General features: G+C 40.3%; 1 protein-coding gene across 2 annotated transcripts in view; it reads right to left on the bottom strand.

The window, feature by feature from the left end:
- Positions 1-486: 486 nt before the first annotated feature.
- Positions 487-14,081, bottom strand: part of bcas3 (BCAS3 microtubule associated cell migration factor) — an 877,760-nt gene continuing 864,165 nt past the window's right edge. For both annotated transcript variants that reach the window (XM_078166843.1, XM_078166844.1), the window contains one exon: positions 487-2,108. In XM_078166843.1, coding sequence (XP_078022969.1) covers positions 1,960-2,108 — 149 coding nt within the window. In that variant the 3' untranslated portion in view covers positions 487-1,959. The remainder of the gene's footprint in view (positions 2,109-14,081) is intronic.

The following is a 14,081-nucleotide window of genomic DNA, read 5'->3' as shown; positions in this document are numbered from 1 at the left end:
ACTGGAAATACAGTCATACTGTTTTTAATTTAAAACTGTTTCAGTCATTTACTTTGTCATAAGTTTTCATTTAATTGTCTGTGCAAACATTTTCTGGCCATCTCTCCATGTCTGGATAGGGTATGTTCCATTCTCACTGGGCAAGGACGTCTTTTTGAAATTTTATTACTCCTATCTTATTAACATATCCATGAGATGAAATAAAGCATACAAGGACTAATTCACAGCTAATCTAATTTGAATCTTTTTTTATTTGTATTCCCTGAGTTTTGTACTGATTAATAGAGAAACAAAGTGGCCTCTCATTTCTCTCTCAGAACAAAGAGCCAGAGTTGCCCATAAAAAGTCCCTTTAACAGCACTTTACTGCCTGTTAAAAAAATATGGTACTAATTACCAGTGGTAGTATGTGCTGATGGTCACCACCGTAGTTGAAATCTGAACAGGACAATTAGGGGCAATCAAAGTGAGGAAAAAGACAAGACAATTTTCTTTCCTTCAGTTTTATTGTTGTTATTGTTTATTTGTATTTTACAAATCAAATTTTACTGTCAACAACAAGCAGTAAATTCATGCCCTCATTCAGAGACAGAGCCGTCATGACATGCAGACAGTCCAACAACACTCAGACATATGGGATTTTCATTCATGTCTTTTCTGGTGTGACTCTGTAAATAGTGCATTTCAGTTTTCACCAAGACAAACATTCTGCTTGAGACAAACTAACAGGCAAAGTGTGTTTAATGAAGGGATTTCTGATTATTAGAGTCAATCTTTTTTTGCTGTGGGCAAAGCCAGTACATTTCAGGAAAATACATTTTTAGAGATCAAAAACAAGAGGCAGGAAAAAGATTTTGGTCAAAAGTTACTAATGTACAAAATACAGCATGACGGCTACGCTAGCCTCTTTTATTCTGCTCAATTAAAATTTACTATCTGGAAAGGCCAAGTGGGGAATATGTCTAAATGATGTCAGAAACATATCTCAATTACACCATAAACATCTAAATTACTTCAGCAATGTAGTAATAATGCCATCTCATTACTGCATCTTTTGTCAGATGTAATTACATGATAATCAAAGGCATGAGAGGACCAAATTTAATCAAAAACATTTAGTGAGAGACAATGAGAGCAGCAACACACACAGAAAGAAAAAGGAGCCGCTACACGTCACTGACTGGAATAAACATTTTAACTTTGTCTTCCTCGTGGCTCATTCAGACAGTAGGCACACCATAAAACTTCAACACACACAAAGAACGATGACAGGCTAAGGAAACAGCAGACATCAACTGCAGAGAGGAGAGGACGGCTGCTTTCCGACAACGTCCACGCCAACTGGTTTCTGATTTAACACCACAATAAGGTCAAAAGCAGGGCTGGACTGATACTCGTCTGCTATTTAAGATCTGATATTGAAAATAAAGGAAGTTCCTCCCTGACCACAGCTGTATCCAAGCACTATGTGATGAAACTGCTTTTTATCTTTACTCTTATTTTCTGCACATTAGGTTAATTGTTAAGCACACTAGCTGTTAACCTTAAAAGAAAGTCTACAATAAATTGGTCTAGGTGTTTTCACCCAGACTTGAATGCAATTTGTGCAATTTTGGGTAAATACTTCGTCATTTTTATTAACTTTTTGAAATTTAAATAATTGAAATTCTGCGCAAACTAAAGTTGCATTGGCAGCTTGATAAAAAATATCAGTCTTCAGATCCAACCCAAGAAATAAAATACCAACACTTTATATAGCTGGGATCACACTGATTTGTGAACAGCTGTAAGAGAGGAGAAAAACACTAATAACACTGTACAGAGAAACACAAATCCCAAACTTGATTTGGTTTGACATCAGTGTGCCAGTGGGATGCTTGGTAGACAGATATGGTGGAGGCAGGCAGGTGGGGCAGGTGGGCTGGACGGGGCTGGTTCTTCCTGAAGAAGAGGTGGGACTCTAGGGGAAGTTGGTGGGGAAGAGGCTGAGTGGCTGGCTCTCGTTGGTGGGCAGGGGGGAGCGGTAGCCCTCGAAGTTGCGTGGGATGCTGCCGCTGGTGGAACCCGAGCTGTTACTGAGGGTCTCAATGCTGCCCTCCCTCTGCAGCTCTGCAGGAAGAGAGACACAGACGAACAGAAAGAGAATGGAAAGAGAATGTTGAGTTGGAGCCATCAACCACAATGAGCTGAGCCAATCAAATAACACAACTGTGTGTTCCAGATGTCCATTTGCACCATTTGAGATGTCCTCATTATTAGGACGGGGTATCAAAGTCAACCTAAATATACTTTTTCAGTACCAAATGAAATGTGTTCATAGAATCAAGTATTTAAAACCTACGAAGCACTTAAAATTGGCATCAACCGGTTTCTCAGGTCTTGTTCTCATATTCTTTGATAAGGTACCTCCTGATAAAAGTCAAAACTGTACCAATTTTGAATTATTTTATGTTGGCATATTTCTTTTATGGCCACTTGCGTTAAGACATCTTAAAACAGTTTGAGCAGTTTTAGCATGTTTTGTTATATGGTGGGAAAAAAAAGAATGTAGAAACAATATATATGTTTATGTTCCTCAAAGTAATGGTCAACTATATATGTCAAAACTGTTATTATATGTAACCGCTAAAGGTTTAAGAGATTCACAGGTAACCACAATGATTCTTTAACTCATATATAAACCTTTCACAACATACATAAACATATAGGCTTAAAGCAATTTCAAACATTACATGAAATATATGGGATGATTTTAGATTCACATAAATTCAAAGTGTGCATGGCGGTCAAAGGAGCACAGGACACTAAATGTTTTAGAGCATCATTGCTAGATTAAACACACAGTAGGAAGAAATGTGTTACGAGCAGAGTCCACATCTTTGGGAATTAACCCACAGTGGACAACAGTTTTACAACCAAATCAAATGCTTCTTCCTGACACAGAGTATTTCTCTGTCATGCTCAAGCTGCTTCATAGCCCTTCAACTCTTCAGCATCCCTGACCAAGCTGCTCTTCTGAGGATCTCTCCATAAGGAACCTATTACTGTTACTACATGCTGTAAACCATATCCATCGATATATGGACAGAATGGCGTGCACACAAATGGCAGCACAGAATTAAGATTGCGATGCATGTAGTGTATTGTGACATCCATCAGGCGTCAAGCTGTAGTTAATCTGCCGCTGCTGCCTGGCTGCTCTGCTGACAGTGGTCAACGCCCTGTGAATGTGCAGCAGTGTATATCTATGACAGAGTATAACTCATCAACAAATTGAGAGCAGGATATGATAATACATGTACATGAGAACCTGCACGTGAACGTGGTTACAACTACTACGTGGAACATGTTCCTCTGGACTGCACGCAGACAAGGCTCTTGTGGCTGTTTCTTTCATACTTGTCAAACTTTAGGTTTTTTTTCTTTCTTCTTTGAACCTATCTCCCAAGTTGGTTCAACTATCAAGCTTGTTTGACATGCAGGGCTGCATGATGCATTGAGTTTTGAGAGGGGTGTATAGTCCCTTTCCCACTGCACAAAAATCTGCTAACACACACTAACATCCAGCTTTTTAATGTAATGGGAAAGGTTACAATCTGCATTCACACCTGGGTCAAATGACTCTGCAGTAGTCACGGGTATTTATCAGCTTCATCTCTGATCAAGAAACACCTGAATGAACGCGCTAATCTCAGCCCCTTCACCGCCTGGATGTAATGACGCACCACCATAAAATACTGTCCGTCTCCACCCAAGCAGCACTTAAACATTGATCCAAATCAGTCAGCACCCTGTTTGAAAGAGTATATATATAAAAAGAAGTAACCACCGTAAAGTTTTCACAGGCTTCTATGCTGCTTTTTACTGTTTACTAACCTGCTTTTTGGCTTGTCCGAGATGTTTAACTAGGCATACTTGTCTGCTGCAGAGCCGTCTACACAGTTCTGGTATACTGGCAATGGAAAAGAAGTCTGACGCCTATTTTTAGCAGGTTTACTCACGTTTAAATAAACCTGCATGCATGCGCTAATTTTGGTGGAAAAGAGGTAGATGTCAACAGAAGCATCACTTCAGCTCAATGTGCAGCACACAATGGCCATATTGAAGTAGGAATGTACCCAGGTGTTCTGATCTGAGGACTGATTTTGATCAAATTGTTACTTTTCTGCAGAGTGGACATGTTGCTGGGAAAAAAAAAAACAATCCTGGCAAATCCTGATGTCTCAACAAAGACAAACCTGTGAGGATGTGTGTCGAGACCCTGCCACTGTATGGGCTCACATAGAAAACATCCGCCGCAGATGTTTTTCTGTGTGTAGTACGCCATCAGCACTGCATTAAAAAAACTCATGGGGCTGTGTTGGCTGGGGCACGTTGTTTCAGGCAGCGTTGGGATGGTGAGTTGAAGTAACAGATCCATGAGTTTGGTGGCTTATCAGATGGCAAAACACTGCACATAGGTTTATAAAACAATAAGGAAGTCCCAGAACCCTTGTGTACTTTCTACCTTCTCAACTTAACCAGTTGAGGCAACTGGCCGCCCACCATAAAGCCTGGTTCTGTTCGAGTTTTTTCTCATCATCATTGCCAAGTGCTGTTCATGGGGGAATTGTTGGGTCTCCATAAATAAAATTAAAGGGTTTGGTGCTGGACCTGATATAACATTAAAAAACATTATTAGCAACATTAAAAAGCAGTGTAAATACAGAGCACAAATAAATCCTGACAGGCCCCCTGTAGCTGTAATCTGTTGTGATCTTTCTGGTATCAGTTTCCACTTAAAACAGTTTCCACTGCTGGAGTTTTTACTGCAACAGAATATCATGAATTCCTTCTGCTGTACGAGATGATGTTGAACTGCACACTGTTGTCTGTCAAAAACTAACTGCAGAACACATCAGTGACCTTGAGATGAACAGACAGTCTAATTAGCTTAAGAGTCTTTTCAAATTCATACAGTACTGACATAAAACCACAGCATGTGTTTAATAAGTCCTGCAGATGTTCAGAGGCCATACTGTCTCTGTCACGGAGGGCATGCAGGAAGTGGGAGCTTCTTACTTCAGTCAAGGAAACCTAATACAAACCACAATGTTATTATCCCAGCTAACATGCAATGTGCCACACTGCGGTGTTAACCCAGCCCGCTGCCTGCCCTCCCAGCCCCTCTTTTTTAATTCTCCAGCTCCACACAGGGCAGAAATACTGCAGTCATCCAAGGCAGGGTGAGGACTGCTGCGTCTGCTATAAAGCCACTTATACTGGTGCTGTTAGAGGAGGTTGCTACTAGATTTTTAAAGGATGCAAATAATCTTTTAACCAGCAAATTCCACAATTTCTTCTGTGTCAATATTAAAAACTAGAAAATATCATTTAGATTTTGACTCTACAGCTGTTATATGTCTCCACTAGAACCCTGGATAAAATTCTTACAACATACTAGAAACTGCAATAGCAACTATTATAATAACAATGTCATCATCAACCATTGTTTATTCAGGGAAAATTGACTGAGTATTAAGCTCTTTTACAGCAATGAGTTAACATTCAGTGGGCTACAAGGATACAAATATATAATTATAAGTGATAAAAAACAAGTCCATAAAAACAAATGCAGCAATGTCTATCGAGAATTATAAACAGCAATAAAAAAAACAGCAAAAAGACGAAAAAGTTAAATAATTAAGAATGGAGTCTGCCATCAAGGACAGATACAAAACAACAACAATAAAAACAGTAATATGTAGAAAATCATGTCTGTCAATTAACCAAAGCAGCAACACTGTAAAACCATATCATCTAGCATACACTTGAAATGATCTACTGATACATACTTGTCCAATTTAAATACCTCTTGCAACTTTTTTAATTTATGTGGACCGAAAAAAAACTAAAAGCTAATTTACCGAGCTCTGTACTGATCTGAGGGGTTTCAAGGGATAAAAATTCCTGTGATTGTGTGCGATGAGAGATGGATTTGATTTTTAAAACAGAAGTGAGGTAGAAGGGTAGCTTTCCAAGCAATGCCTAATAAACAAAAAGGAGACAATGTTTTTCCCTTCTATTAGTGAGTGAACACCACCCCACATTTTGATACAGCTCACAGTGGTGAGTTCTAAAATAATCCCCAGTAATAAAACTGAGAGAACTGTGGTAGACTGTATCAAGGGATTTTAGTGTAGATTGAGCTGCATGCATATACAAAATATCGCTATAATCTAAGACTGACATTATAGGTGATTGAATAATTGTCCTTCTATTTTCTAAAGAGAAACATGACCTCAATCTGTACAAACACCCAATTTAATTCTCACTTTTTTTGTGAGCCCATGAGTGTTTTAAATGAAAGCTTGTCATCTAGCCAGATGCCAAGGTATTTATAATCTATAACATGTTCAGTGTGGGTGCCATTCAGGGACCGGATGGAAAAGGTGTCAAGATTGCACTTCCTTGACCTTGTAAATGGACCTGCATTTGTATAGCGCCTTTCTAGTCATCTAGTGACCACTCAAAGCGCTTTTTACACTACGAATCACGTTCACCCATTCACACACATTCATACACTGGTGGCCGAGACTACCAAACAAGGTGCCACCTGCTACTCAGTTTTAAGACACTTACACAGCGATGGAACAGCCATGGGGAGCAATTTGGGGTTCAGTATCTTGCTCAAGGATACTTCGACATGCGGCCTGGAGGAGCTCGGGATCGAACCGCTGATCTTTCGATTGGTGGACGACCCACTCTGCCTCTGAGCCTTGTCAATAACATGAATTTAGTTTTGGTGTCATTTAAAATCAGTCTAAGATTTTTTAAGGATTTCTGCACAGTCAAATGCACACTAAAGGTTTGATATAGCTTCCTCTATCGATGGTGCACAAGCATAAAGAATCAGGTCATCTGCATACAAATGTGCTTTACAGTTTTCTATAGAGACACAGATATATATATATATATATATATATATATACAAAGTGAACAACAATGGACCTGAAATTTACCCTTTTGGCACACCATTTTTTAATTTTAAAATCTCTGAATACATTCCTGCAGCATTTATACACTGGGTTCTATCAGTGAGGTAATCTTGAAACCATTTAATGGATGCATCATCAAAACCCAGCAAGGCCAATTTATCCAGAAGCAGTATGTGACTGACAGTATCAAAAGCCCTTGATAAGTCTATAAACAGGGCTGCACAGTGTCTCCTATGATCTAACGCTGAAACTGTATAGCCTAATTTAGAACCACAGTTGCTGCTGTAATGGTGCTATGGCCGGATCTGAACCCAGATTGACAGGGACTTAAAATACTATTTGCAGACAAAAAAGTAAAGAGCTGTTCATTTACAAAAGATTCCAACACTTAAGCTAGGCATGATAGTTTTTAATTTAGGCCTATAGCTATTAGATCATTAATGTCTCCCCCCTTATGTAGAGGAGTCACTCTGGCTTACTTCCAGACTTTTGGAATTGAACCAGAGCTGAACGTTAAATTAAAAATATGCGTCAAAGGCACAGCAATGATGGGGGCAGCAAGCTTTAAGAGATAGGGCTCTACCAGGTCTGCGCCCAAGGAGATTTTCATGCACTTAGAATTACACAAATCAGGATAGACTTCAAAATGGTTATGTGGTCTTAATGAGAAAGAAAGATTTCCTGAAAATAAGACCCCCTCTTTTTTTGGCAGGGTAGAGACATTGTCACGAGGCTCTGGTTCGTCATTTATGCCATTGAGTTGATCAAACAGAGAGCCTGATTTGATAAAATGATCATTAAATGCATTACAGATTTCCTTTTTATCATTGGTGACCCTAGACTCAAGCATAATTTGTTGAGGGAGGGAGGATGAAGTAAAGAGATTTAACTACTTTCCAGAATTTACCACAGTCAGACAGATTTTTTTAAATAGTAAGTTGATTTAGCCTTTTTAACCAGGTAAGTGCATTTGTTCCTAAGATGTTTGAAAGTTTGCCAGTCCACAGCACTGCCAGTGGATCCAGCCTGTGCCCAAGCTTTATTTCTTTGTAAAATAAACTCACCTAAATCATGATTAAACCAAGGGTTAAGTCTGTTTTTAATCCTCAGTCTCCTAACTGGTGCGTGTTTATCAGCTAAGGAGTTAAAAACAGAAATAAATCACTGCAGTGTCAGGTCAGCATCTGGGAGGAGATTTATGGAAGAGAGGTCACTGACATGTAGGTCATGTTCAACAAAGTTTTTAAAGGACCCCTTATGGATATACTGAAGTCCCGATCTTTTTGTTTTACAATTTTTCTTCTTTCAATTTGTCACTAAAATCAATAGGGAACACACAGCTACGCGTGTAATGATGTGGCCTATTGGTAAGAATGAGATCTAGCAGGGAGGAATGACTGTGAATTTTCATATTTGTTTGAGTTGGCTTTGTGATCTTTTCGGTGAGATTTAATCTAGTACAAATGTCTTTGAAGTCATCAGCTGCATTAGACATCCAATTTAGGTTGAAATCTCCTAAAATAAGAGCTTCAGAACTGATCAGATGGATAAAAAGATCCTATAAACTGTTAAGAGCATCTGGACCAGTGGAGGGTGGGCGATATACACCTACAATAATCAGAGGGCAGCCACACAGACTCAGTTTAATGGTAACGGCTAATACCTCGAACTGATCTGGGACAGAAGTGGAGATTTTTATAGATGCACTTAAGTTGATTCTAGCATAAATAGCCACCCCACTACCTCATCTAACTCTGTCCACTCTAAAAACACTGTAACCCAGAAGATTAACATCAGAGTCAGAAACATTGCTATTTAACCAGGACTCTGAAATTACAATAGTGTCCAGATCTGCATTACTGACCCAAATTCTGAGAGTATCCATCTTTGATAAAAGGCTTTTGGCATTTGCATGCACAATCTCCAAGCCTTTACAGTCTTTAAAATTATGAACAGGACTCAAACCATCAGTACACTGGGGAACAACTCTATTGCCAGCATGCTCCTGATGCAACCTGTCTCTGTCAGGCTGCCTGCAGGGTAGGGGATGTATGATGGGAGCCTGGTCCTTAGAGTCTTGCTGATCTAGAGTCTGCATTTTTATCTTATTTTCACTGAAATTATAAAAACCCTGAGCTAAAATTGCAGGTCCTTGCTTACTATATGCAGGACTTAAATAAGCGTAACTGGTCTTAAATGGGCTTGGACCCAGAAGACATCAGTTACTGTTGGACTGGTCACCCTCCAGTATAACTGTCTCTGCTCCCAAAATAAATTAAAATTATCACACTGTAATCACTGCAAGCTGATGACAACCAGGTGTGTAAACTCAATGGGTGACTGAAACTACTCAGCCCTTGGCCAAGGGTGAGGTAACCAGCCGGAGACGTAGGCGTGGCACTTCTGTGTCTGCAGGAATGTCAACAGGTGGATGAAGTCCAACTTTAATAATTCAGACTGTTGTTTTGAGATGTCATTTGTTCCCACATGGACAACGAGCCTCTCCAACTCTGGATGTTTATGTAAAATCTCGTGAAATTTACTGGTTATTTCCTGGACTTTTGCATCTGGAAAAGAGCATGTTTTCGCCAACTTCATCATAACATTCCGGACTATGGAGTCTCCTACGATCACAGTCGTGAAGTGGGATGGCGTAGGAGCTGTGCTGCAAACGGCCAGTGTGTCAAGAGTCAGCATGGATAAGGATGGAGGTGTGCGATGTGATGTTGGATGCGGCATAGTAAACATCACCCTGGAGTTCCTTCGTGCGTCTGGAGTATCTGCCAGGGTGGAGGCAGGCCGCCTTCGGAGAGTCAGAGCGGTTGCTCTGTGGTGCCCATGGATGACGTAGTAGTTGGAAAGGACCAAGCCAGGAGGTGAGGTTGCCCCGTCTGAGTGCCCTGCGCGACCGCAAGCCACTACCTCCGACCAAGATGGCTGATGGCTGAGAGTTGAGCAGGAGGAGGGCCGTGAGCAGGTGGTGGGATCCCACAAAACTGTGTCCTGAATGGTGGCACTGAGCGAGGCAAGCTCAACAGAAAAGAGTCTTTCTTTCTAAGTTCTTCAGAGAGCCGCCTGATGTCCTCCTTAAGGTCAGTTATCTTTTTATTTGCTTTTTGGAGTAAAATGTAGTCCCCACAGTTGGCATGGTTCATGGGCTAATTTCTCCAATAATATAAAAGCAAGACGTCTGGTAAATAAAATCCTTATGAAGTTAAAAGATATTGTTTAAAAGCAGCCAATATTTGCAGAGAGTATCATAAAAGGAGAATTCAAACTGGGTAAAACAGTTCACGAAGGAGCTGTGTTGACACTGATCAGTTGATTGTCACTTCGGATGCTGAAATCACAGAGGCCTGACAGAAGGAGAAGAAACAAAACTCGTCAGAAATGGTGTTGTTGATAGTTGAATGATTGGGTGAGACAATCCAATTATAGCTGGCAGCTTCTTGTTGGCGGCACTGGTGCAGATTCTCTCATAGGCATAGGGCAGCAGTCAGGCTCTGTTAAGTTAAAATCCAAGTGTCCGATGACTGAAGCCCTTTGTCCATTAAGAAGACGTAGATAAAAACAACCATGATCTAAAGGGTGTATTGTTAAAAAGGGCTTACAAACTGGATAAAAAGTCGATTTACGACAGAGACTCCGTCACGGAACACACAGACACATGCGCATAGATGCCACGCATGTATATCTGGATATACTTTGTATGGATATATCACTGAGCTGAACACTGTACCAGAAATGTGCAGCCTTCTTAAGATGTTAAAGTGGGACCTCTTGTGCAAAATACATGAGGTTATTCTGCACTTGAAAACACAACTGTATTCACATACATACAGTGTCACAGCGGCCACCACAATACAGGGGTTTATCTGTAAGAATATAGGTCATCTGTAATGATATAATTTTTCCAGCCGTGGCTCCAGGAAAGCAGAGACAAGTGCTGGAGCCACTGAGCCTGAGCCTCACCTTCTTCTCTGCTGCCCTGCACCACTCCTGTTCTCCAACTCCTTGCCTCAATGCCAACGGACACCCAGGGCTAGGACTTGGGATAGTTAAAGCGCTGCAATGCATCTTTTTACCCATTAATAATTACTTAGCTTTATTCTTCCTGTTTATCAGAACAATTTAACTCTGTTCCTTATACGACAGCAGCCTTATCTCCTACCACACTGACTTTAACTGCCAGCCACTTGCCCTCCCAGCTAGCCCTTTTGCCAGCCTGGCTAGCCCAGCTGGATCTGCACTGTTGCAGTGTTATTGTAGGTGCTATAAGCTGCTGAACACCCCTGTAAAGCCCCGTAAGGCCACAAAGGCCCTTTCTAGTGCTGCCTAATCCACCTCATTGTGTGACGCCTACCAGCTATTCAACAAGTCTTAACCTCTCACGCCCCCGACACAATCCCCGATCACTCTAATGTTGGGGATCTTTTCCTCTGGGGCTGATGTCACTAGGTAAAGTAATATGGTTATTTACAAGGTGGTTTTGTCCGACATGATATTTAGATAATGCAGTTCTGGAAGGAGGCCAATGAAGAAATGGAAACTAATGTAGGGTTTGACTGATATAGGCTTTTAAAGGATGGCTGATCTGAGCCAGATAATAAATATTATGCTAATACATAGCAGCTTATCATTGAAAATATCATTTTCAGTGTCAAAAATTATATGAATAGAGTGCCGAAGTCACGCCCCTTCCGGTGAAGCTCATGGGACCTTAGATCGGAAAAAATATGAATGGCAGTGAATGAGGGGAGTAATATTATCTTTTGGTCCCGTTGGAGTTATGACATGAAATCCAAATATGTCGTTAATGAATTTAAAACATAAATTTTAAGGTCAAGAAAGTCATACTTTGTAGTAAAACTGCTGAGATATAAGCTTTTGAAAAAAATGTAATTAGAAAAACTACACAGGAGGCGGTCGCGTATTTGACGTCATAGCTTTCGCTCGCTTCCTGCAGCTTGGAGTGACTGCAACCTGGCACAAAACACACAGACATCTTCAATCATAAATCAATTAATCATAAAACAGTGGAATTTCAGCGGGGAGGCCAAGCTGCAGGAAGCGAGCGAAAGCTATGACGTCACATACGCAACCTCCTCCTGTGTACTCTTGAGTCTTTCTAATTAAAAAGCTTATATCTCAACAGTTTTACCACAAAGTATGACTTTCTTGAGCTTAAAATTTATGTTTTAATTTCATTAACAACATATTTAGATTTCATGTCACAACTCAAACAGGAACAAAAGATAATATTGCTCTCCCCATTCACTGCCATTCATATTTTTTCCGATTGAAGGTCCCATGAGCTCCAGCGGAAGGGGCGTGACTTCGGCACTCTATTGTAAATGTGAAATCTGACAGCAGCATCTTAATGCGACCTATTTGAATATGGCATTGCAGTGTTTTCTCCAGAGCTTTTTTTTGGTCAAAGAAAAACCTCTCAAATAGCACATTGATCATTATAGATAATTCATTGTGAGGGACATTTTTAATTGACAGTTGGGAAATGATGTCTACATTTCCCTTTGTTTTCTCTTCTAAATAAGTCTAACTAACCTGGAGCAACCCGAGCAAATAACTTGGTGAAAACTATCCAACAACTCTTAAACTCTCACCCTTGACACAATCCACCAGCACTCTAATGTTGGAGATCTTTTCCTCTGGGACTGATGTCACTATATACAGTGTAGAAACCACTGTAGGGTTTGACTGATAAGGGCTTTTAAAGGATGGCTGATCTGCACTGGCTGATAAAGATTGTACTGATATAAAGTTGCTTATCTTTGAAAATTTCATTTTATTGACATTTCATTTCATTTTCTAAAATAAAATTTGAAAGCTAACAGCAGCATCTTAAATGTGAGTATGTGGATATAGTCAGCAGCGTTTTCTCCAGAACTTTTTTTTTTTCAATTGTTGTGGAAAAAAAATCTCTCAAAGAGCATTGACCATTATAGACACAAATAATTTCCCCTCGGGGATCGATAAAGTATTTCTGATTCTGATTCTGAGATCACAGCATGACGTGGTGTTGACATTTCCTGAAGCCTCTCTGTTTGCTCCGTTATACTTGTTCTGAATTTAGACTCTAATGTCTATTTTGCAAGTCTTGTGGTTGGTGTTGGACAGTGGTGACGTGGCTGCAAGCTGCATATCAGGATGAGGAAATCAACTCACCAATCTGTAGACTCTCCTCCTCCCAACTTCTAGCTAGCTAACGAGCTAGCTGCTAGCTAGCTAATTTGAGGTTTTCATTTGCAAACATCAGTAAACTTTGAGGAAAAGTGGAGAAGATGGACACCAACTGAACTAGCATCCTACTAGCCATTGTACAGGTGTTAGAAAATAAACTGGACAACTTCAGTGCTGCATAAGTTACCAGCAGGATATCAGGAACTGTAATATTTTTTGATTCACCGAAATTTAGCTAAATCCTGGACAGCACCATTTAACCAGGTGCCTCTTTTTCTATACGCCGATCAGACAGAGCAGAGGACTCTGGCAAGAGAAGGAGAGGAGGTGTGTGCTTTACGGAAAATAAGGACTGATGTGACGTTGGTAATGTGAGCTGCTGTCCTGTTTCAGTGCAGCACTGCCCATGTTCAGGAGTAACCAGTAACCATTCACTTGTTGAGATCGAGATGAGTGGACAGTTAAATCATTCCACAACCAGAAACCATGGATTACCAGAACCATCCAGAAACATCGACAATTTAAAAGCAGCAGCCAACAATGTAAGAAGACACAAAAAGGACTTAATTACAGTGCAAGAAGTTATATAAGCTGATGGGATCACATTTCACTGGAGTTATACTTTCAGTAATATAAGGTGACAAATAAATGATTGTTTGATGAATTAAGATGTTCTCCCGACCCACTCGGTATATTTCGGGCTCTAACTTGACCACACGTTATCAAAACTGTTGGGATTCACAGGACCACAGATGATTTATCATTTGGTAAAATCATCACTGGACATTTAAAGGTTTTTTCCTCTGCAGCTCTTTGTCTTCAAACAAAGAGAACTAGGTGACACCCATCTCCACAGGAGGTCTCACCTCACACCTCAGTGAGACACAAGTCTCACAACTTGATT

This window comes from Epinephelus lanceolatus, chromosome 4, assembly GCF_041903045.1.
Source record: "Epinephelus lanceolatus isolate andai-2023 chromosome 4, ASM4190304v1, whole genome shotgun sequence".
Lineage (NCBI taxonomy): Eukaryota > Metazoa > Chordata > Actinopteri > Perciformes > Serranidae > Epinephelus > Epinephelus lanceolatus.
This window is presented reverse-complemented; position numbering and strand designations above follow the sequence as displayed.